The sequence below is a fragment of the Amia ocellicauda genome, chromosome 15, assembly GCF_036373705.1.
Source record: "Amia ocellicauda isolate fAmiCal2 chromosome 15, fAmiCal2.hap1, whole genome shotgun sequence".
NCBI classification, from domain to species: Eukaryota; Metazoa; Chordata; class Actinopteri; order Amiiformes; family Amiidae; genus Amia; species Amia ocellicauda.
In genome coordinates this window covers 25,909,756-25,936,700 of record NC_089864.1, presented here as the reverse complement: position 1 = coordinate 25,936,700, position 26,945 = coordinate 25,909,756, and the positions used below count along the sequence as shown (strand labels likewise).

Below are 26,945 nucleotides of genomic sequence, written 5' to 3'. Positions count from 1 at the left end.
TGTTTAACTTCATGATTACTTGTTCTATGGAGTCAAAAAAACAATTGTAGTCAACAATCATTGCTGAAGCTAACTTTGTTTTTGGCCTTGGGTCTCAAGCACAGTTCCTGGAGGGCCACCATACAATTAGTTTTTTGTTACAACTGAACTTCCAATGACTTAATTAACCTAATTATGCTATCAATTATCCATATATAACAGTCTATGACATAAAGCAGGGGTGCTCAGTCCTGGTCCTGGAGAGCCCCAATCCACTTACTCTTATAGGTCACACTAAATCACCCATTTCTTAATACTGGGAACACATGGGAGTGAGGCTGCAGGCATTCAGATAATTGCTCCAATAGTTTCTAAAGGATTGAATTTACTGCACTACCTGCTTCATTGATCAGGGTGAAATTCTTCTAGGTGTTCATAAATTGGTGATACAAGTGTGACCTCTAAAACCTGCTGGATTGTGGCTCTCCAGTACCAGGGTTGGACACTCCTGATCTATAGCGATGTAATTAACTCATCCAGTTAATGAGCTATTAATTAAGTTACATGGAGCTTTCTTGGAACAAAATCAGAAGCCACTGTGGCCCTCATTTGAGACCCTTGCTTTAGGCTGCAACTTTTAGACCTGAAACAGCATGCATCTCTCAGCTTTAGTGCTGGAGGTTTGATTGGGTCTCTTGCAGGGAACTTTGCTGAGGAGAAGCCGGCTCCCTGCGCACCAGACACAGCCCATGGGCGGCACTGCAAAAACAACTCTAAGTGTGATATGGGCTGGGTAGGGCCCAATGACGGCATCACCAACTTCGACAACTTTGCCTTTGCCATGCTGACCGTCTTTCAGTGCATCACCATGGAAGGCTGGACAGATGTGCTCTACTGGGTGAGTTGGCCTGCATTCATCAGCACACACACTGCACAGAAACTAGAAGAGACTTACAGCACCTCCCCCCTCCTTTAGTGTTTCAAAATAGCAAGGTAGCATAGCTGTAGTGCTTTAAGTGTATAGTCTTTTTTCACAGGGTGATGAGGTAACCTATTCTTAAAGTGCCCTTTAATTATGTTGCGGATGATTATATTACTGATGCCTATGTACTGTACATTGTAATCAGTTACTAACCACAACCACATAATGTCATGAACACCATTACAATTTTATATCCGGCATGCTTATCGCAATTGCAGGACTAAATTGTTGTTAATGTTAAACTGAAAATATCAACAGATATTTAGTCCATTTAGACCTTATTCTCACACATGGAAGGCAAAAAGCCACTGAGGTATATATGTTGCAGTATTAAATGCCAAATTGTTGGTCAAAGAGCAAAACAATTAGCAAAACATGATACATATAAAGTACTTTTACATAATTACATTTACAATAAATCATCTGTAAGGTGTTTTAACAGGTACTGTGACTGTTTTACAAGGCTATAGATATCACATTAAGTATATTTGGATGACCACCAACACCATAGATCTTTAGAAGATGAAGAGTAGCTTGAATGTCAGTAAACGTGATATAGTTTGAACTAAATAAAAATATCTTCCTTACACTGTTCAAAAAATAGAAATGACTTGCCCTCAGAAAGGTCTTTATTAAGAGAGTGTAAGCAGCAAAAAGCAACTGAAGGTCTCCCCTACTTCACAAACTAAACTTTAGTGCCTTTTTTCTTATTCTTTAGCTTTAATGTTGCTGTACCAATTATACAATATCACAGAACAAAAGTAGTTTCTGATATTTCTTCCACCTCCACACTACTGTGCTGCAGAAGCTCTTGGTGCTAACTGTATCCTTACATGAACCCATTCAAGTCTAATGGGTAAGCATGGGTTATCTGTTCAAAATCTATTTTAGCTGGACTGCCCTATTAGTCTGCTAGATAATCAAAGTATAATAAAAACTTAACAAAAAAATATAATATCAAAGAAGAAATTTCATCTCACAATTAATTAATTAATTATATGGAGAAGTCAAACAAAAAAAGAACAGAAATGAAGAAAAATGCGTACTGACTCAGGACTTTTCTGTTGCCAAGCTATTTAGAAACACTTCAAATTAGTAGTTTAGGAAAGAATATGCCGGCTGCACACACTAATTCAATCTGTTCAGTGCAGATCTGCTTCATGCAAGAGAAAATGCTTTAACAAGATTATGGATAACCTAATATAGCATTCTTTACACTTTTAGATTAAATTACATTGCAGCAATGCCCAGACATATATATGTTTTACAGTTGAATAAAACCAAGAATAGAGAATATTAAAAAGCAATTATTACACACACTCACACAGATTAAAAATAACACATACGATGTCATAGTTCTTTTCGCACCATATAACCGATTTAAGTTCTGTTTGTGTACATTTTATTGGGTTATCAGGTAAACACAACTTGTAGAATTAAACAATATTTAGTATTCTGGTCGAGATTATGTTTTGTGAGTTTTGCTTTTATCATCAACATGAAAAGAAAAAAGGTCACAGTCCCAAAAAGTTGTATATAGTGCATTACAGCATGCCTTATTTGAATTCCACCTCCAAAGTGGAATGTATAGACTGCACTGGCTCTGTCTTCTTCTTTCAGCTCTGTCCTTTTTTCCTGTCTGCTCTCCTTTCTCCCATTGGGCTCTGGTGTAGGCTGCTTTAAGAGAGATGTGTTATACAAACGATCATGGTACTGTTATTGCCACGAGGCATTCTGACTTCTGTCTTGCTTGAGCTCTCAGTTCACCTACTTAAAGTGAAGACATTAAGAATTTGTCCCAGTTCTGTTCTCAATGCCCAGCACTGAATTGGACGATACTCTGATGAATTGGTGTATGGAAGCTGCAATGAGTTAGCCATTGTGAACCTTTAGCTAAGGTTGTGGAAGAATTGTGTTCCTCACAACACTCTATTGAGAGACTGTTTTAGACTTTGTTACATAAGTGTGATTTGGAGAGCTCATAACTGCACTTTCTTGAAGTGTGGCAGTTGAACACAAGCTTTCTACTGAAGTGAAGCCGAATGAAACTGTTCCTATTTCTGAGGCCTCCACAGCAGCTGCTTCAGGGAAATAAAACCATCCAATCTTTTCAACAGCGATGGCAGGCAAAACAATGTCTCCATAGTCAAACTCAAAACAGAATTGTAGTGAAGGAAACAAAGATAACCAGGGACAGAAAAAAGCCAGTATAAAAATAAATCTAGAGAACCAAAATACTCTTTGATCCTAAGTAGATACCTTTTATGAATTACAAATACTTCTCCAAGAAGTAAAAGCTGTTGCTTTGTCTGGCTTGAAAATCCAGTATTCTAATGGATATTACAACTGAGATTAATACCATTATTTGGCCAGTTTTAGGGACGGATCAAATCAAAACTTTGACCCAGAAAACTACAAATCTATACATAGTAGCGGTTACATTTATGATTAGAAGAAAGTGGAATTGTTATTAAAAATGAAGCCACAACTGTGTTGTAGTTTTCTATTAGCACAAGCTCTCAACTACTAAATTACCAAAATGATTCTTCAATACTGTTCTTTGACCTAGAACAGAGGTGAATAACCTTAGTCCTAGTCTTGCTGTATCCATGCTCTTATAAATGCACTGCATGTAGTATTGGGCTAAGTTTGAAAAAAATGCTATTTTGTTCAATGAATGTAGTGATTGAAGATTTAAAGTCATGATTTAACTATTTGCTATAGTAGTACTATAGTACTTTTTACACATTCAGTAATGCGTTTCAAAGCTCCTCCAAAGTTGTATTGTTTTAATGACCAGGTGTCTAGAATTTAAGCCCCTGCAAAAGGAAAAATGCAGATTTTGAGAGAATTATTCCCATATGTGTCTGCCGGTCTTTAACTGGTAACCTATTTAGAATTGTTTAGACCATTATAGTGAAGTAATTATGCATTAATCAAGGACTGGGCGCAGGAGAAGTGTTGATTTGGGAACCCTTTCCATCACTAGAAGAAAACAATTTAACAGGTTTATTTAAAGAAAAATAAATCTAAATTAAGGGTTCACTTAGCCTGTGTAATTAAGGGATCAGATAGAAAGCAAAACAGAAGACACAGGGGAATAACGACCTGCGTTGAGAAATCGTAGCATACTTGATCTGAAATGCAGGTCAGATGTAAACTAAAACGTTCTGATTTTGAATTTGCATGATTTTACTCCTGACTGAAAATCAAGCATAAGAAATGGACACCATTTCAATCATTTTATGTCAGTAATCAGTCTTTATTTGCATTTCATCTAGCATCCTTTGCTTTACAGAATCTGAGAATATGAATATACAGAATTTGAAGAAACTAGTCTATATGATACTTCTGAACTGTAAATACAAATCTTTCTTGTCCTCATTGATTTTCATCATCTGTTATATTACATAAGTTTAGTTAATTCTAATAGAGAAATGTTCTTAATTAATGTAAGCCTTTTTTGCTTTAGTTTTATTCTGGAGAAACAGCATAGTGTTTTTGTGAAAACACAGCTTTACTAATGGCAAACTGTACCATCATGCTAGTTCCCATTGTCTTTAAGACAAATAAGAAGGTTTGTCGACTCTACAAGTTACAATAATCAAAAAAAATGTAATGAAATCAATCAAGGCTTCTAAATTCTCAATATAACATAATCATGTCTGAAAAACAAGGGAAAAGGCATTTACCAATCACTGTTGAATGAAATAGTAACAATTATTAAGTTAACAATATAAGATTTGCATGCCAGTATATCACATAATTCATACAAAACAATGAACCTGGCTCCAATATCTCAGGAAACCAACCATCATCATAATACATTATCTATCATAATTACAGACAAGAAAGTCCAGTTCCTCATTCATTTCCCTAGGTGAAAAAGTAGTGCACTGTAGTTTTTCTCTAAAACAACCTCAGAAGGGTTGGATATATATGGTTTTAATGTGTTGGCATATAATAAGTGTGTTAAGGCTACTTAAATGATTTCCATCCATCCATCCATCTATTTTCAAAACCGCTTATCCTGGTGAGGGTCGCGGGCACTTAAATAATTTGTATGGATTTATTTTTGTATTTATTAGTGATCATGGATAAGGGATTAAGTGATTATGAATGTTCTTTTCTAATGATTGGTTGATTGAAATTATGATTCAATTTATCCAACACACGCTTTTGGCGTCTAAAATTGGCTGATAGATACCACAATTGATTAATTGAACGATGAGTGGCTTTTATCTACTTAAAGTGTCTTTGTTGCTTAGGAAATCAATGCTGAAGATGGCCTTTTGCCTGAAACGTGTTTGTTGGTTTTTAGCCCTGTTCAGTATTCAAATGTTTGTGTTATATTTAATAAATGTATAATACATAAGAAAAAATGTATATCATGAGTGTGGCTCACTTGCACTAACTGTGCAAAAAATACACTAATGCCAGGAATGGCATTAGAGTAATGAAAGAGTGTTTACATGACCTTCTATTTCCTATAAGAATACACCAAGTATTTTTTTTATATTGGCAGGACAATCTCATAATCATTAGTAATTTTTAAATATACAATGATGATAATTAGTAACTCATATGGGTCAACCTACATTATGTTAAGGGGCGTCTGCTAAATAATAATGTCTTAGCAAACATAGCACAAGTGGAGGTGGCATCTTGGTATTTGGTTAGTGGGCCTGCGTAAAAAATGTAGGTTACTGGTTGTTTTTGAAATAATAAGTCTTTCATTTTATAATCACTTGACTGTTAAGTACAATATGTCAATGACACATTTAAAGCTAGGCATCACTTAAAACAGGATTTACTGTACAGATACTACACACCCCTGCTGTTTACTGTAGTATATTTACCGGATTTGTGCACTTTTAACATGGTTTTACTGTGCTTGTGTTATAGTTTTACAGTGATTGCCTGTAGTTTTAACATGCATTCAATGTGTTTTACTACACTCCACCATTAATAAACTATGGTCTTCCAGAGTATAAATGATAGAATACCACAGAAATATCTATCATGGTAAACCATATTCCTGTACACCAGACCATGCACAGTGAAAGTATCTTGGACCCATAGGAAACCACTGTAAAACCACTTTAAAAAGTGCAAAAATCTTATAGTAAATTTACCACAATAAACTTGTCACAATAACTTGCCACAGTCCTGGGTTTCGTTAAATCTTCAGAAACAATTATTTCTTATCAATGAAGCCCAGTAATTGAGTTAGTTAATTTATTTCCCAGAAGACCCTGTTGCTCTCAAGACCCACTAATCTTAGATTAACTCTGGCAATAAAGATTTTATAGTTTATTTATGTTTGCATTTATTTTGCAAAATATTAGTCAATATCAGCTTTTCAGTGTCTGCTTGTTCAAATATAATATACAGTGGGGGAAAAAAGTATTTGATCCCCTGCTGATTTTGTATGTTTGCCCACTGACAAAGAAATGATCAGTCTATAATTTTAATGGTAGGTGTATTTTAACAGTGAGAGACAGAATAACAACAAAAAAAATCCAGAAAAACGCATTTCAAAAAAGTTATAAATTGATTTGCATGTTAATGAGGGAAATAAGTATTTGATCCCCTATCAATCAGCAAGATTTCTGGCTCCCAGGTGTCTTTTATACAGGTAACAAGCTGAGATTAGGAGCACTCTCTTAAAGGGACTGCTCCTAATCTCAGCTCGTTACCTGTATAAAAGACACCTGTCCACAGAAGCAATCAATCAATCAGATTCCAAACTCTCCACCATGGCCAAGACCAAAGAGCTGTCCAAGGATGTCAGGGACAAGATTGTAGACCTACACAAGGCTGGAATGGGCTACAAGACCATCGCCAAGCAGCTTGGTGAGAAGGTGACAACAGTTGGTGCGATTATTCGCAAATGGAAGAAACACAAAATAACTGTCAGTCTCCCTCGGTCTGGGGCTCCATGCAAGATCTCACCTAGTGGAGTTTCAATTATCATGAGAACGGTGAGGAATCAGCCCAGAACTACATGGGAGGATCTTGTTAATGATCTCAAGGCAGCTGGGACCATAGTCACCAAGAAAACAATTGGTAACACACTACGCCATGAAGGACTGAAATCCTGCAGCGCCCGCAAGGTCCCCCTGCTCAAGAAAGCACATGTACAGGCCCGTCTGAAGTTTGCCAATGAACATCTGAATGATTCAGAGGAGAACTGGGTGAAAGTGTTGTGGTCAGATGAGACCAAAATCAAGCTCTTTGGCATCAATTCAACTCGCCGTGTTTGGAGGAGGAGGAATGACCCCAAGAACACCATCCCCACCGTCACACATGGAGGTGGAAACATTATGCTTTGGGGGTGTTTTTCTGCTAAGGGGACAGGACAACTGCACCGCATCAAAGGGACAATGGACGGGGCCATGTACCGTCAAATCTTGGGTGAGAATCTCCTTCCCTCAGCCAGGGCATTGAAAATGGGTCGTGGATGGGTATTCCAGCATGACAATGACCCAAAACACACAGCCAAGGAAACAAAGGAGTGGCTCAAGAAGAAGCACATTAAGGTCCTGGAGTGGCCTAGCCAGTCTCCAGACCTTAATCCCATAGAAAATCTGTGGAGGGAGCTGAAGGTTCGAGTTGCCAAACGTCAGCCTCGAAACCTTAATGACTTGGAGAGGATCTGCAAAGAGGAGTGGGACAAAATCCCTCCTGAGATGTGTGCAAACCTGGTGGCCAACTCCAAGAAACGTCTGACCTCTGTGATTGCCAACAAGGGTTTTGCCACCAAGTACTAAGTCGAAGAGGTCAAATACTTATTTCACTCATTAACATGCAAATCAATGTATAACTTTTTTGAAATGCGTTTTTCTGGATGTTTCTGTTGTTATTCTGTCTCTCACTGTTAAAATACACCTACCATTAAAATTATAGACTGATCATTTCTTTGTCAGTGGGCAAACGTACAAAATCAGCAGGGGATCAAATACTTTTTTCCCCCACTGTATAAGATAAAAAGGCTGATTCCTATATAAATTCCATTCAAGAAAAACTAAACACATTTGTTATGAGATCTTCCCTGAAGCTTTAAGCTCTCGTGGCTACATCAGAAAAAAGATACATGTCAATTAAACTGTTAAAGATGTGCTTAAAGAAAGCAATTATTCTTAATAGTGGAAATAAAAGTATGTGCAAACAATACCATGAGATGCTGATGGTGGAGATTAAAATACTTGGCTTTCATTCTGTTCTCCTTTTGCTTTTACTCAATGTTAATAACTTTCCTTGATGAATAATTATTTTAAAATGTGACTTGAGCAATCTTCTACTTTGGATTAATGATATTCATTTTGGGGGTGAGCTTATGTTATGGAAAAAGCTAAACATGTTAATTGTTTTTGATTGTAATTGGTAAAATGACTACTGAACCACTGAAGTAGGAATTTTGAAGCTATAGAATAAAGCCTTGTGATCCCCAGACATCACATTTTATGTAATATTGATTATTTGTGAGACCCCTAGTTGTCTTTCTTTTTACACATAGGAATGTAACAGGTTTATAATGATTGTTATTAATTATATATGTATAGATCTGCACAGTCAAAGCAGTAGTATACATTATATTTTCCTTCTTTCTGGAATCAGCACATATTTGTTCTTATGTCACCAATATTTGGAGTTGGTTATTTTAATAATTTACATAGCCTACCTCTGCAAACCACATACTAGTAGAAGAGAAGACAAATGAAGACATGTGTCCTTCCAACAAGTTCTGTAATGTCTTCTGCTTGTGTTTAACACAGTAAGCCCATAGTGGAGGCAGTGGAGATAAAGCCAAAGGCAGAGGATGTGTTACACAATCCTAACTCATCAATCAGTCTGAAAGCGTACAGGTCCATAACAATACACAAGGGTTCTAGTTGTCTGTTTTTAGCCAACATATCTCCTTGATCGATCAGAGTACAGAAGAGAGGAGGAGTTCAAACCCAGCATGACCCTAACAGTGTGATAAAGCTTATGGATGCACAAAGCCAGTGTTCAAGTCTTTGAAACAGAACCCCCTGACTGGACGTTCTGGCCAGTGTAATCAGACAGGCACTGGTGTCTGCTGAGTTATGGTTAATAAGCTTTATCAGTCCATACAAACAGTTTATGGCACTAAAGTAATGATTTAATTTACCTGACAAGATTTGACACTCTGAGAGAGTAGCTGCCAGATTATTAATGACTACCAATGACTGAATCTGACATTTTTTATATTTCTGTTGTCCCAAAGCAGTTTAAATGAATGTAGAGTAAACAATGAAAAATAAAGTCGCATAAGAGCAAGTTACTGGCAACAGCTTAGTACATGATGGGTGTTATTATTTTGATGAAATAGGTGAATGTATATGTATTGTCTGGTCACCACCAACAACAAAGAATTAGTAAAATCTGTAAAAGAAAATCCATTATTTCTTCAAAACACACATTTACAAAGATGTATTTTTATTTCATGATGTGACATCTGTAGGAAATTATAAAAACAGGGTTTCCAATTAGAAACATAACATTACAACTTGCCTCGTGTTCCTATCCAACAAGGCTTGCTGCTTTTCAATGTTTCATTCACAGAAGGGCAGACATTACCTTAACACAATACTCCCGTATAAGTGTTTATTGCATCGTTGAAACTAAAACTGACACCTGTAAAATGTGTTGTTAGTTTGGCTGGGAACAGAGTATTTAACTGTTAAATAAGGTGTGGTTCAATACAACATTTATTTTGTTGTTTTTAAAATGTATATATAATGCAAATCATTAGTATTCAGTTTGTAGAATGTTAATAACTTAAATTCTAATAATTACATTGCCTTTCGCTGACTTCTGAGTAGACATACTTTCTCCTGTTACTCCCTCTATTACATTAGTACAACAAGGGAAATATTCTGATGAAATCTGACCTCAACTTTTTCAATGAAAGCATTTATACTATTTGCAGTCTCTACCTAGAGACCTTAGCTTTCACTAGGTGCAAAACAAATTGTAAATGATTAAGTAGTGAGATTCATTGAATAGTTCATAAGTTGAAATGTCTAATTTGAGTGAAGCACTGCATGTTAAAAAGCAGGTATTTTGTTATGGTAAATCGTACATATTTGAAAAAGAAATATTGAAAAGTAAGTTTTCTTTTTTCAGTTTGAGTCCTAAAATTAGGAGGTTTGTCAAATCCTGTCAAAGTGATTTAATTTATATTAGATTGATCTTTATGGTTGTCAAAGTATTATTTTCACTGGTTTTGAGAGATTTCAACCAAGAATACTTTAACAGATATCCCAACATGCATCACTGCAGCTCTGGGGCCTTTGTGTGTGATTAGTGTCCTGAATAATATTAAACAGCCTGCTTTTAAATACCATCAATAACTGTAACCTTTCACCATACAGAACCATCACATAATGATCCAGTTTAGACTGTCAATAAGCTAAGCTCTGCAAACAGTTTTGTTGCCTGCTGTTGATTTCTCCTGACTTGATAAGATGTATGCTGCTATTTGTCCATGTAGGCCCTTTGAAATCAAGTAGGAGAGAAGCAGTCAGTCAGGGTGTTACCATAATTATTTCCAGCACTGTGTGTATGTGTGTATATGTATTTATGTATGTGAGCCTGGGTATTTGACAGAATGCTCTGCTGGTCTGCCAAGGCACATTGTTAAGGGATGGAAGTAATCAAAAGACATTTATTTAAATGACACATTTTCCCTCTGGCTATGACATATGCCTTATGTGATGTTAGTAAAAATTAAATTCCCAAAGAAGATAGCGAACAAAAGTCAAAGATATGGAATGCAGATGGCTGGTAAGAAAAAACAATCTGAAATCAAACCTATGCGTAGCTTTTGACCTAATCCTAAAATCATAAATTTAAGCCATAGAGTTTAAATATATATGTGAATGTGTGTGTGTGTGTGTGTGTGTGTGTGTGTGTGTGTGTGTGTGTGTGTGTGTGTGTGTGTGCATGTGTGTGCGTGTGTGTGTGGGTAGCAATATGTTCTGTTAATTATAATTTTTATAATACATAATTTTGAACAAATATGAATACATGAAATAAACAATAGAATGATGTCTATGTCTTTGCAAATCTCATCTGGCAGATCACTGTTACAAATGTCTGTATGGAATCATGGTAGAGTCTGCTTATAGAAAAGGATGAAGATTTGTTATTAAGCCTTCAAAGAACCAGCAGACTGCAGCAGATATTTGTGAAATGACTTATTGAGTTAGTAATGTTGAATGGAGAGAGATTAATTACAGAGGGTGTCATTTACCCTCCTGAGTTAGTTTACTGCCTCACCTTGCCCTTTAGAACAACTCATTTCATCTCTTTGCTGTGATCTCACTGTCTCTCTCTCTCTCTCTCTCTCTCTCTCTCTCTCTCTCTCTCTCTCTCTCATTCTCTTTCTGTTTCCACACCCCTCTCTTCTAACCTTCCTTCCATCTTCCAGATGCAGGACGCTATGGGCTATGAGCTCCCCTGGGTCTATTTTGTCAGTCTGGTCATCTTCGGATCCTTTTTCGTTCTTAATCTGGTTCTGGGGGTGTTGAGCGGGTAAGACCGGCATGTTTGGTGATTGTTGTGAGTGAACGGACAACAAAACTCCATGGGTGAGGGTCTAACTGGAAAACCACAGCATCACAGGGAATCATGCCATTGTAGCCTGGAATGCAGGTAGTGAATTCCAACTTTCAAAAAATAATATTTTTCTACATTGTGCATTAACCATATTTGTGGTAACCACATACTATATTATATTATTTTTCAAGAGGAGAAAAGCAAGGGTATGCATTGATAACATTTATAATCAGTAGGATTACCTTTGTAATGGAGTAACACAGTAACAATTGTATAAATCATCCAGAAATTTAGGACCACACAATTGTTCTAATATATTATTATATATATATTTTTTTGTTTAAATATTAATATATGAACATTAGAAAGGTTTAAAGACTTAATTTTAATTTTTGTACACAAATAGAATAATTGAATTAAAATGAACAGACTTAGCAAGTACTTGTAAGACCACCTTACCTTCTGTCACCTGGGGTTACAGGGGGAGATACATGGGCAGGTATTGAAGTTATACTGGATTAGAATTAGGATGAGATTATATTGTTTTTCTCCTGTTGAAAAAAGAAATCTGATTAATTGGCAGTCTTTGGGAAATCATGGGATTTGTTTAAGGAACTTTACAACTAAACTTTCCCTAGGTATTAGAAATATTGCAATTTTCACTGTGTTGGATGCAGCCAGTTTTTTCCCATGGAGTCTTGTTGCTTTGCGTGTCCCCTACTAATTATCCTTCCATTTTTCCAGGTCAATGATGCCATAGGAAATGGGTGGCCATGGATCTATTTTGTTACACTTATCATCATAGGGTCATTTTTTGTTCTTAACTTGGTTCTCGGTGTGCTGAGCGGGTAAGAAATCAATGGGTTTTACTTTGTTTTTGTTTTTATTTTGAAGTCTTTCCTCTGTTTGAAATTAAAACACATGTTTCAGATAATGCTGTCATGGTGTTATGAAGTTCAGTAACTCCTCAGGAAGGACTAATGGCTTAGATATGCACATCCTCAAGCCAAAAAAACCAACAAATAAAGCAAAACTGACCACTGTACAAACGTGTAAGTAAGATGCAAAAACTGTACCTTTCAAAACACTTCCTTTGATTTGGCTTGCTCCCCATCTATGATATTTTCCATTGCATCAAATGAGGTGTAACAATATACAGATCACTCTTGGAATTGATATAGTAAAATCTATTCATTTGGTTGAGATGTTTAATAGCAGCTATTTAAGTCTCCACAATAACCATTGAATAGAAAAACAAATGAACAGAAAACATGTTATATTTTTTAGTAAACTAAATGATCACTTAAATACTGGACAGCTGTGGCTTTTTAAGCAACCCATTCATAAAGAATAGCTTTTTAAACACTGCTAATACATTGATCACTGTCTTACAAATATCAATTAAATGAATACCATCCCTGTATCAGTGTGATTTGGTTAAACCTCAGCTGAAATTGTAACTCATGGAGAAAAATAAAAACACCTTAAAATGACATGGAGCAGTTAATACAAACATTTTTTTAGAGGCTGTTTACAGGTCAGGTTATTTTTTGGGAAATTCTCATCACTCTCTAATAACTATATCGCCATGCAAATTGAAAGGTTTCTCATTATGTTACGTGCTTTGGTTTAAACAGACTTCCAGGAAGAACCAACAACATGCTAACATCTGTTTAGTGCTTTGTAAGAACTGTATTCATAAATATGTTTTGCCTTCTTTTTGCTTGTCCTCTTTGTGACATAAAAATGTTCAGTGTGATGTATGTGTTTTTTTCTGTGTCTGTGGTAATCTTCCAACTTTCAATTGGTATGTCAATCATGTGCTTGTCATGCCTGGAAAGAAGGCATGTTGGAGCAGGGAAACATCATTGCTCTGACCGTTCTGTCAAACCAACTAAAGCAGATGCAATTCAAAAAGCCTTTCAGTTTATATTCAAAATTGAAAATCAATATTTCAAACTACCGGGAAAAAATAAATAAAATCAAATTAAAAGACAAACTATTTCATTAATGTTACATATTTTTTTAAGTGACTTTGTGGATGTGTTCTGAAATGAATAGTATGGAATTATCACAGCTTTTGATTGGCCTTGGGATAAATTGAGTACGGTCTTGATATGTTTAAAAGTGAAATACTGATTTCTGACATCGTTCAAAACATAACTGTTTTTTAACATAATAAAAATAGAAGTTTTATTATGTTTTCCCCTATATCCTCCCAATTTGGAGTTGACCATTTTTAATCAAATTATCTCACTGCCAATTGCGGTGAGAACCCCGACTACAGCTGAATATGATAGGTCAGATTTTATCTAATTAAGTCACGATTATAGGACCCAACCTGAATCTAAACTCTTGGAAACAAACATTTAATTAAACCTATAGATCCACACAATGTGTTGCCCCTTTGCATTTGCCCCGGAGATTATTTTCAGGATGCAACCTGTCATTGGACAAACATTTATTGGTTCCATTTCGGTGTGGTCTGTTTTCTTATTAACTCTGCCATGTCTGGTGCTAGCAGGATTTAGTTAAATGAGCCCTAAGGTATTTGCAACACATGATGTACTTTTCTATTGATTTTCTTAAATACATGTTCCTTCAGATGGAAAACACCGCTCAATGTAATAATTGTGTTTTTATGTGCTGCATCTTCAGAACAACAGCTACTTAACATAATTCACATTATTGTTCGAGTTGAGCAGTGTCTCTATTCTTTATTAACATTTTCTCATGGTTCTTGGAATGAAGCGGGGGCAGCTTCAGATCGACAGCTTTCTCTTCCCTGTGTCAATGAAGAGTATGAGTTAAGGAGTCACATGGTTCTCCACTTCGAAAACACTCTTTTGTATTATTTATGCTATAAAAAAACCTCCTCACACAAAAACATCCTTCCCTCCCCCCAAAGACAATTGAAGCACAGATACATTTAAACTGGCCTGGAATAACTTAGAATTTTGACCTAACAACCACTAAATAATTCCTCTACTTGGTGGTGTCTTATTGTGTCACAGAAAAGTTTACATCCTGACTTCATACCCTTCATTGAGGGCAGTTTTTTATTTTTTCAAAATTGTGAATAGCAGGTTGGTTCATTTGTGGTCAGGGACACACTCAAAACACACTGTATCCATTTGCCGCTGTTGGTCTTCAAATGCATGGCGGGAGAGTTTTTGGGGATATGTAGTGGCCGGTTCTGAACTCCTTGTCTCTCTTTCTCTATTTCTGTCTCTCTCTCTGTCTCTCTCTCTCTCTCTGTTGCCTCTTTGCCTGTGGCAGAGAGTTCTCCAAGGAGAGAGAGAAAGCCAAAGCACGAGGGGACTTCCAGAAATTGCGAGAAAAGCAACAGCTAGAGGAGGACCTGAAGGGATACTTGGACTGGATAACCCAGGCAGAGGATATTGACCCAGAAAACGAGGATGAAGGCTTGGATGAAGAGAAGCCGCGCAACCGTGAGTGCTGGGTGGCGGGAGGGGATGGGGATGTTAATGGGGGTGTGTTCAACAATCTCTGCATTAGTTGCTTCCTTAATTGTAGTGATAGGTAGGTAATTGTAGTGGCGGTGATATAGCTGAGCTGTTTTGTCACGTTTTCTGACCCGTACATCTCTGTGAATACAATTTCTTCAACCATACCTGAGTGTAATGAGAAGGCTTTAGCTGTGAATTTATTTTGATCTTTTTTTTGTCCTTAGTCTCTGGCTATTGTTGAAGTTGAGGTTAAAATAAATATATTACTTTTTGAGTAATATTTTGAAAAAACAAACATGGAGTAAACATATCTACAATATGTGCATACACATATGTGTGTGTGTGTGTGTGTGTGTGTGTGTGTGTGTGTGTGTGTGTGTGTGTGTGTGTGTGTGTGTTTATATAGAGTGATAAGAGAGGGTTGGTAGGTAAGATTTTTTATTCAAACTGTGACCTCTGTTCCATTCCAGGCTTTCATATTCAAAATTTCCCAAATTGTGCAAATGGTGGATTTAGCAGTCAGACACCCTGTATGTTAAGCACACTGACAATAATAATAATAATAATAATAATAATAATAATAATAATAATAATAATAATAATAATAATAATTATTATTATTATTATTATTATTATTATTATTATTATTAACAGCAACAGCATCATCATCATGATCACCATATTGTTAATAATCTTAAATTAAACAGCAATGATTTGGTGGTCATTTGTTGTGTTATTTAGAAATATTTATTTGGAAAGATTTTGTTTAGCCTTGCATATGTTCTTTCTGTGTATTTGGAAAAAAAAGGATTAGGTTTAAAAATAGTTTTGGTAGTTGTAGTTCTTATAGTAATTGTATAAAAAAAGAAAAAAAACGGCATTGTGTGTCCTGATGAAGCTTCTTTGGTGGGGAGGATTTGACAGTATGTGGCGGATCAAGCAAACGTGTATTTTTGTTTATGTGCAGTTATTCCTTTTCAATATTTAACATAGCACAGTCATCCCCCGAAATTAAAACATAAATGGTTCTGATATGGACGACTTAAGACTTGAGATGTTGAACCATAAGTATCCCTATCGTGAACATTCAAGAGTTAACAGTAAACAGTTACATTAACCATGCAAAACAGTTATTCAAGAGCAGAGAGATGATTTCGATACAAGAGCTGACAGCAGAATGAAGCTCTGGGGTCCCTCCCATGCGCATCTCAGTGCAATATTGCCAACATACAGTGAGGGAAAAAAGTATTTGATCCCCTGCTGATTTTGTACGTTTGCCCACTGACAAATAAATGATCAGTCTATAATTTTAATGGTAGGTGTATTTTAACAGTGAGAGACAGAATAACAACAACAAAATCCAGAAAAACACATTTCAAAAAAGTTATAAATTGATTTGCATGTTAATGAGGGAAATACGTATTTGATCCCCTATCAATCAGCAAGATTTCTGGCTCCCAGGTGTCTTTTATACAGGTAACGAGCTGAGATTAGGAGCACTCTCTTAAAGGGAGTGCTCCTAATCTCAACTCATTACCTGTATAAAAGACACCTGTCCACAGAAGCAATCAATCAATCAGATTCCAAACTCTCCACCATGGCCAAGACCAAAGAGCTGTCCAAGGATGTCAGGGACAAGATTGTAGACCTACACAAGGCTGGAATGGGCTACAAAACCATCGCCAAGCAGCTTGGTGAGAAGGTGACAACAGTTGGTGGGATTATTCGCAAATGGAAGAAACACAAAATAACTGTCAGTCTCCCTCGGTCTGGGGCTCTATGCAAGATCTCACCTTGTGGAGTTTCAATGATCATGAGAACAGTGAGGAATCAGCCCAGAACTACACGGGAGGATCTTGTTAACGATCTCAAGGCAGCTGGGACCATAGTCACCAAGAAAACAATTGGTAACACACTACGCCGTGAAGGACTGAAATCCTGCAGCGCCCGCAAGGTCCCCCTGCTCAAGAAAGCACATGTACAGGCCCGTCTGAAGTTTGCCAACATCTGAATGATTCAGAGGAGAACTGGGTGAAAGTGTTTGTGGTCAGATGAGACCAAAATCAAGCTCTTTGGCATCAACTCAACTCGCCGTGTTTGGAGGAGGAGGAATGACCACAAGAACACCATCCCCACCGTCAAACATGGAGGTGGAAACTTTATGCTTTGGGGGTGTTTTTCTGCTAAGGGGACAGGACAACTGAACCGCATCAAAGGGACGATGGACGGGGCCATGTACCGTCAAATCTTGGGTGAGAACCTCCTTCCCTCAGCCAGGGCATTGAAAATGGGTTGTGGATGGGTATTCCAGCATGACAATGACCCAAAACACACAGCCAAGGCAACAAAGGAGTGGCTCAAGAAGAAGCACATTAAGGTCCTGGAGTGGCCTAGCCAGTCTCCAGACCTTAATCCCATAGAAAATGTGTGGAGGGAGCTGAAGGTTCGAGTTGCCAAACGTCAGCCTCGAAACCTTAATGACTTAGAGAGGATCTCCAAAGAGGAGTGGGACAAAATCCCTCCTGAGATGTGTCCAAACCTGGTGGCCAACTACAAGAAACATCTTACCTCTGTGATTGCCAACAAGGGTTTTGCCATCAAGTACTAAGTCGAAGGTGTCAAATACTTATTTCCCTCATTAACATGCAAATCAATTCATAACTTTTTTGAATTGCGTTTTTCTGGATTTTCTTGTTGTTATTCTGTCTCTCACTGTTAAAATACACCTACCATTTAAAATATAGACTGATCATTTCTTTGTCAGTGGGCAAACGTACAAAATCAGCAGGGGATCAAATACTTTTTTCCCTCACTGTAAGCGAAACCACGTAAGATGAGACGATGTAAGTCGGGGGGTGACTGTATCAGTATATTTCCCCTCTTTTTACCATGTAGTCACTGTTTGACAGAACAATGGTATAAAGAACAGCAGTACAGTAGATACAGAGCTGAAATTTGCAACAGTACAATCAGTCATATTAGTTAAATTGTATTTATTAAAGCTATATTTGGGTTTACACATAACAATGATAGCAGCAAGATTGTCTGGTATTTTAGTGGGAATAATGCATTTCAAAAGCAGAGGATCTATTTTTCTCTGACAAAATTCTCAGATCTATTGCTTAATGTCAGGCATTTCTATCAGTCTGCTTCTGCTTACAGAGACAGAATTCAAGACTATATAAAAGACGTCCCTATCTTCCCAGCAGATGAGTAGAGAAATGGCACATTCAGATCTCTTAGTAAAATACTGTTTTACATGCACAAAGATTTGCCTGTTTTCTTTTTGTAATGAATGATTCCAATTTCGCATCCACATCGCTTGACTTTCGATTGCTTCTTTAGAATGTCTGAAGAAATACAACACATCTCCAGTAGCTACAACCTACTACCTTAGCCATCTGTTAATGTTATCTGTTTATGTTTAACAAATACATATAATCAATTGAATTAACTGGTTATGGAAGAGCGTAGTGTAGGTCAAGCAATCAGAGGAAGAGATCAGAGAGAAAGACAAAAAAAAAAACTTCTCCAGACTCTTTTATTAGTCATTGGAATTACTTTTTAATCTGAATTATCTTTTATGTATGCTCTTATACATATTATGTATGTGTACATCACATTTACAGTATTTTGATCTTGATGCTCTTTACATTTTAATGTATTATTAATTAAATGTTATGTTTTTTTAATTCAGTAAAAACATAGCAGGCCATTGTGTTGCATCTCCTCTTTTAATCCTATCTATGTGTAGACACTATCAATATATAACATTCCATAACTGTAAAATGAAACTGGTTTCTGGTTGACAGCTACTAGAAAATATTGAATTTGTGAAGGAAGACATGCCTGATCTGGTTAATACTATTCAACTTGAATGTTTTAACAGGAGTGTATAGAAAATGATCTGTGTTGCATTAGCTAAGTGGTCTAAACTGGACAGTTAAACTGCCAAATAACTGATAATCACACATGAAAAATAGTTGAAAACTCATAATCCTTAAGGATACATTTATCAGATACAAGCATTGAAAATTTTATTCCATTCGCTGAACAAACTGTCTTTGAGACCCTCATTAAATGGTCAAATCAGCTAGCATTACATCAACACATCAGATATGAAATGATATGTGTCCTCTACGAGACCTGCTTCTACTCTAATAACTTATCATTAGGGCCCTGTGTATAACACAAACAACTTTCTAAGCCTGCACTTCATTCCTCCCAGTGCACTTATTGATTAATAATATCAGATTATTTTTATAATCTCAATTCATCTTTCTATTAAGGCACATTGGCGCCTTGATTAAGCAGTAGTGACTACAGACATTTATTTTAAAGTGCATACATCACCTTTATTTCTAATGTGTCTTATAATATGTCTTTGAATGTGTAGTAGGAACACATAATTTGTCAACAAAAGATTTAAAAAATAAAATAAAACAGCACAGCAAAATTGGTCACATCTGACAAATATACAGTGCCTACAGGAAGTATTCACCCTCCTTGGACTTTTTCACATTTTGTTGTGTTACAACATACAAAGTATGGAGGGGTGGAAAAATCTATGAAAATATAGGGGGGACCTTTCAGAGGAGGATATCCCTTGGAGCACAGTCAAGTCTATCATTAAGAAGTGGAAGGTATAGAGCACCACCCAGAATCTGCTTAGAGCAGGCTGTCCTCTAAAAAACTGAGGAGCCAGGTTAGAAGGTCAGAAAAACCACAAGAGGCCAATGGAAACTATGAAAGACCTACAGCGTTCCATAGCTGAGATGTGTCAACAATAGCTCAGATACTCCACAAATCTGACCTGTATGAAAGAGTGAAAAAAGACCATATAAAATCCCACTTGGAATTTTCAAAAAGGCATGTGCGAGACTCTGAAAAGATGTGTCAAAAGATTTCAGGTTGTAACACAACAATACACAACGTTGGGAAATAATGATTTAGCTTTAATCAAAAATTGATTAAGTGACATGGGTGAACAGAGTAGTTGGGATTGTTGTATCATTTAAGTAATCCCTTTTGTGTGTTTTAAACCTGCAGGTCCATTATAATTATAACTAATTACAAAATGTTTTAATTGCACAGTGCAATTCCCATTTCCTTTCACTTTTTTTATCTATAATGAGCAAATATTTTTCTTACAGTCTGAATTACATAACTATGTTGGACATTTTATTAAGCTTTCTTTGCTGTTAGTTATTTTCTTCACTCCAAAGTACACACTGACCTGGTTCAAACTGTATCTTTATAACAAGGGAGATCAAATCATATTTCCACTCTGATCCATGCCTCCGTGTTAGTCTATTCTAATAAGTAATAAACTCAAGCCTTGTGAGCAAAGAAATAGTCCACATAAAATGTGCAGATAAGTTATCCAATTCTAAGGGCCTGAAGTTCCTTTCTCATTATCATTGATTGGTATTGACAGAAAGCGTGGGTCTGAGATGCGGGAAATATCATCTTCCGATTCACAATGCCAAACCAATTGTTTCTTAAGACATACCTATTGGCTAATAAAGGGAAAATGTCCAGAAGTATTAATTAAAATAATTATCTTAATTCTTAAAACAATATGATTTTTTGGTATTATAGCATTCAAATATTGCCTGAGCTGTGACTGTGACATTGGACAACTTTTTATCAGAAGATAATCACAAGGGAATTGTCTTGGCAGATTGAATTTATGACAACCACCTCAGGGTACAGGATGTGTAACATGTTAGTAATGACTTAAAAGGAAAGTGGATCAGGTACACAATCTTTCCTCAAAGCATAGAGTCTGTGCTTCTGTGGAAAGCAAAGTCAGTCATATAAGTATGCATATTCTGTTAATAGGTGACCTGTCAGGGATTGTTAAAATGACCCAGTGGGATGAAGTATAAATAAACCCGTGTTTGAAACCTGATATGGTTCCTGATTCATTTGAATCTCTCGGTGCTGCTGGTTTTTGGAAAGTCACACTAACCCAGTGTTTTTCAGCATTAATAGTAGCAATTGTTAGGAGCAAGTTCGATGTTGCAGTGGTTCCTTTTACATCAACATTGTGAAGATGGTGACACAGTTCCATATTATAGCTGTTATATTTACTCAAACAAAGCCACCTGCTCCCTGTACCTGTAAAGATGCTATAATTGTGGTGTTGTTTTTTCCCCCTTGACACTGAATCAGTAAGTAAAGCATTAATTTAGGTTTGAATGGTTTTATTGTTCAGCCAACAAAAGCCACATAGGTGTAGGAGTCTCTGTCTCTGATGAGTGGATTGTAAAGATGACTAAAGGAGAGTCCTTGATGTGACTTTTCTTTCTTTAAACAGCTGACATTGAGTCAACATCACTGCTTTTTCAATTCGTGTAAAGAATGGTTGGTTCAGTGTGTACTGCTCATCAGTCTATATTGCCATTCACAATATGCCAAATGGGGAAAAGACAAATAGCAGGGCTCTTACAAATCTTGTCTGAGGCCTAATCTATTAGTTTACAGTCATCACCCAAAGTTATGTTGTAATGGGTTCCAAGACCGGCGACGTTAGTTGAGACAACATAAGTCGTGACAGCGTAAATCGTAACAGATTTTCCCATAAATGCAATGTTAAAATGGGGAGGCTGGTTCCAGACAATCAGTTTTGACCAAGAAAAATGTACACTACCGTTCAAATGTTTGGGGTCACTTCAAAAGAAAAGCACATTTTTTGTTCATTAAAATAACATTAAATTGATCAGAAATACAGTGTAGACATTGTTAATGTTGTAAATGACTACTGTAGCTGGAAACGGCTGATTTGTAATGGAATATCTACATAGATGTACAGAGGCCCATTATCAGCAACCATCAGTCCTGTGTTTCAATGGCACGTTATGTTTGCTAATCCAAGTTTATCATTTTAAAAGGCAAATTGATCATTAGAAAACCCTTTTGCAATTATGTTAGCACAGCTGAAAACTGTTGTGCTGATTAAAGAAGCAATAAAACTAGCCTTCTTTATACTAGTTGAGTATCTGGAGCATCAGCAATTGTGGGTTCGATTACAGGCTCAAAATGGCCAGAGACAAATAACTTTCTTCTGAAACTCATCAGTCTATTCTTGTTCTGAGAAATGAAGGCTATTCCATGCGAGAAATTGCCAAGAAACTGAAGATCTCGTACAATCCTGTGTACTACTCCCTTCACAGAACAGCGCAAACTGGCTCTAACCAGAATAGAAAGAGGAGTGGGAGGCCCCGGTGCACAACTGAGCAAGAGGACAAATACATTAGAGTGTCTAGTTTGAGAAACAGACGCCTCACAGGTCCTCAGCTGGCAGCTTCATTAAATAGTACCTGCAAAACACCAGTCTCAACGTCAACAGTGAAGAGGCGACTCTGGTATGTTGGCCTTCTTCGCAGAGTTGCAAAGAAAAAGCCATATCTCAGACTGGCCAATAAAAATAAAAGATTAAGATGGACAGATGTAAGTTTGAGGTGTTCGGTTCACAAAGAAGAACATTCGTGAGATGCAAACCAAATGAAAAGGTGCTGGAAGAGTGCTTGACACCATCTGTCAAGCATGGTGGTGGTAAAGTGGGAGATTTGTACAGGGTAAAAGAGATCTTGAAGAAGGAAGGCTATCACTCCATTTTGCAATGCCATGCCATACCCTGTAGACAGCGCTTGATTGGAGCCAATTTCCTCCTACAACAGGACAATGACCCAAAACACAGCTCCAAACTATGTAAGAACTATTTAGAGAAGAAGCAGTCAGTTGGTATTCTGTCTATAATGTAGTGGCCAGCACAGCCACCGGATCTCAACCCTATTGAGCTGTTGTGGGAGCAGTTTGACCGTATGGTACATAAGAAGTGTCCATCAAGCCAATCCAACTTGTGGGAGGTGCTTCAGGAAGCATGAGGTGAAATCTCTTCAGATTACCTCAACAAATTGACAACTAGAATGCCAAAGGTCTGCAAGGCTATAATTGCTGCAAATGGAGGATTGACGAAAGCAAATTTTGAAGGACACAATTATTATTTCAATTTAAAATCATTATTTCTAACCTTGTCAATGACTATGTTTCCTATTCATTTTGCTATATTTCCTATTCAAACTCATTTCGTGTATGTTTTCATGGAAAAGAAGGACATTTCTAAGTGACCCCAAATTTTTGGGAATCTTTTTAGAATTAATGCAGAATGAAGCTCTGGGCAGTGTTGCCAGAACAAAAAATGCTCTAGTAGCCCAAAATGACAAACCCAAAGTAAATCAATATATGTGGTATTTCCACCCTCCACAACATTTACATAAATGAATAAACCCACTCTACCATTCTTTCATGTAAATCTTTTTGTATTGAATGCTTTTACACATAATTATATTTAAAAAATGTATACATAAATATATTAAATCAGCTGCCCCAAAAAAGCAATTTGTGAAGAGTGTATTGACTCGCTAAACTGTAGAGCGCGAGATAGGTCTCATACACAACGCTGCGTTCTTGTGAATGTTTCTGTGCAGAAGCAGAGCAATGTGTTCACAGGGGTCGCGCAAGTTGGAAAGCACAGATTTCCACAGTTCTGCACGGAACTGCTCTGCTCCACCAATGGGATCAGTGTGATTCTGAGGATCTGTGTAGATCTGCGTGAATCTGCGCTGCAAGAAAGCAACCTCGGCAACAGAAAGTGTGGAACGACGTAAGACGAGACGACTGTCTGGGGATGACTGTGTTTGTATTTATTAATATTATGTTGCAATCTTTAAAAATAAGGAATATGTATGAATGTGGAACAACATATATGTTATAAGTTTATCGCTTAGCTTAGCTATTTTGTCACTCTATAAACACTGTCACTTACAGACCAACAGACTTTGGAAACAGCAGTGGAGTTGAGAAAATGCTTTATAGAAAGTGTTTAGCTGAGGAGAGATAAGTGGAGATTTCCTATAGTAATTCTGTTTCTGATTTGTTATGAATGGTGTTCATAACAAATGAACATTGTATACGTTTAAATAGAGCACTCACATAATAATGAGATATACTTGAGACATCCTGTGGTTTGGTATATTGTTTTTAGATTTTTTTTTATAGGTTGTTATGGTGTTGAAGGGTTTTTCAATATCCTCATCACCATTGGAGTGTCTTAAGACCGAGAAGAGGCCTAATTACTTGGAACAAATAGCAAATGGTGATATTGTGTTTTAATTGGCAGCCATCTCATTAGAGCTGTAGTTAGGAGGCCCACACTGGCGATTAAAATGAGGCCTGGCTTATTTGGTGTCAGAATACTGACTCTCCCCTGTTTCATCATAAGAGAAGAAGGTCACCTTGCTAGTGAGACACTGAGGCCCCGACCCAAGGAAATATGAATATGGCTGCATGTGCTATTATTTATTAAAACCATGTATCTGTGTTATTATTAAAAATGCATATGTTGGTGGCTTTTTGAACACTAAAATGCAATAACACCAGTTCATCCCACAGTTTTCTCATCATTACCTTATAGCACACGTTGAGCAAAAGCGATTCATTCTATCACTTTCAGAGTGAGACCTATTGGAAAGAGATTAATGTTTTTGATAGAAATGGCAGCATGTACATAGTGCAGACAAATTAAAAATGTATCTGTACACTGTATATATATGTGTGTGTCATTTTGGAATTGTGTTGAGTGAACGAAAAGACTTGGTTATTTTAATGGACACACATAGAGCCACAGGCTTCTCCTACTTTGAAAAGTGCCAGTAATCTCCACAGTGCAATTTCATCATGGCCTTGTCTCATGGTATTGTTTCCTGTGGACAGGGTGAAAAAAGAGGCTATCTGGAGACACTGGCCTGCCTGGCTGAGCAGAGAATTAAAATCTATTTTAATTTGAGAGGCAGAGATTTGCATTGCTGAGAATGTTCTTAAATACTATTACAATGTGCTGCAAAATTCATAGCTAGGGGTCATTTAACGAAAGGGTATTTTTTTTGTAAAGCTATGCCAAATTGGTTTCTGTTGCACTGCAATAACATTGAATATAGACTCATAACACATTCAATAAAGTCAAATTATTAATTTGATAAAGTCAGTTTATCGCCCATTAATTTTTAATAAATTAAAATAATAAATGATACATTTAATATAGGTAATATCTATTCTGATCAATTCAGTAGCATTGCTCTGCTATTTGATCGGTGGCAGGAAAATGTAAAGTATCTTTCTCAAGGGTGCAACAGCAGTGTAGCTCATCTGGGATTGAACACATGAACCAGGAGTCCAGAGCCCAAACCACTATATATTTGTTATTTCTAAATGCCTACTGTGTTACATGTCTGTCAAAAATGGAGCACATGTATAGGTTCTGTCAAAAGTCCAGCAATTCTGAATTATTTCCCATTAATTCTTTATATGAACCTATACAAAGGAATTAATGCATCTCACACATTAAATCACACATTTGGAATCCGCTGTCTATAGTTCTGTGCTTTCTAAAAGGAATTGTTGGCTAATTACTGTCATTGTCATCTCATACATCCCATCTTGTTTCAAATACAACTTTGACATCGATTAAGAAATACATTGGTAGTTGCTAATAATGAGAAGAGGATGGAGCACTTTTTTTATCTTAAATGAAGATCTGTGTAGGCTATCAGAAAAAAAGCCAAGCACCTGCTGATAGTGAAAAGCTGTTTTTATTTCATTAAATCAACAAATCAGTTGAACCTGGTGCTGTTCTGTGGATTATCCAATGATTACTTTGGATTAAAAGAAAATAAATACATGATTCAATCAATAAATAAATCAATAGAAACTCAGCAACCGTGGGTCTGTCTGTTAACTGTAAAACCCCAGTTAACCTTTATTCAATGGCCTTTAAATTGAATGAAAAGCAACTTCATCAAAATCACTTTGAATTGATCTAACAAGGACATTTTCTCATACTTTGTTCTGAAAGCTGACTTTTCTCTTTTCATTTAATAACAATGATAGCCATATTAATATAATGCATGTGCTGGAAATGCCAACCCTGTGTTTTTTTTTAAGCTAGTACATGTTGCTTTTCACACCAGACACAGCAGCTTTTAAGTTGAATTTTTTTAATGTAGGTACAGCGGACATGTTATACCTATAGTTTCCTTGAACAGAATGTTTTCATTAAATGTGTTACAGTTTTAAATATGCATTTTACCATTTATTCAATTAACTTAATTTTGCTTGATGTTTGATTTTATGCTCTACTGTACCTGTTAATTTTTAACATACCAACAGCAATAGTAATACATCTACCAACTGTTAAAAATAAGTACTGTATAAAGTACTGTACTGTATACGCTGTATAAAGCTGAGGGTTCACCAATCTACACGTTGCTAGAAAATGTAGAATGAAACATGTTGTTTCTACTTTCTGGGGACACCATTCTACATTGTGTAGAGAATGTACATAGAATGCTTTTAGGTAGCCAATTTTATTGCTTCAGTATCGTCATTAAACAAGGTCATGAAAATGTTTTCCTAGGATATACAACCACTTTTCACAAAAACAGACAGAATCAATAGTACAACACCATTGCAGATTAAAATGAATGGTCTAATACAAATCACAGCTTCACAATTGGTGGTAAAACAGCATTGTTCATTTAAACATAAAAAATACAATTTGCAAAATCAGTGTCAGTTCACATAATAATTTAAATATCCCCAAATATATTATTAGCAACAATGTTGAATCGGGTAATTCAATGAAGATAAGTTACTGTCAAACTAATTATGAGACCTTTCAATACTTATTGACTGGCATCTAACAACAATTCCATATATCCAACCTGAAAAATAAATAGATAAGGAGATTCTACCTAACTGTGTCCCACACTGGTTTCAGCTTCTTTTTTCCACTATTTGTATTAATATTTTCTAGTGGTGAAGCAAGTAGTCACATGACCTTTCTCACACGTTTGATCGGTTAA

The 26,945-nt window shown here is 36.5% G+C and overlaps 1 protein-coding gene across 4 annotated transcripts in view; it reads left to right on the top strand.

Moving 5' to 3' along the window:
• The window catches only part of cacna1c (calcium channel, voltage-dependent, L type, alpha 1C subunit), a 285,783-nt gene that overhangs the window by 171,839 nt on the left and 86,999 nt on the right, over positions 1-26,945 (top strand). For all 4 annotated transcript variants that reach the window (XM_066724501.1, XM_066724502.1, XM_066724500.1 and 1 more), the window contains exons 6-8: positions 681-877; positions 11,421-11,524; positions 14,828-15,000. In XM_066724501.1, the coding sequence (XP_066580598.1) occupies positions 681-877; positions 11,421-11,524; positions 14,828-15,000 (474 nt within the window). The remainder of the gene's footprint in view (positions 1-680; positions 878-11,420; positions 11,525-14,827; positions 15,001-26,945) is intronic.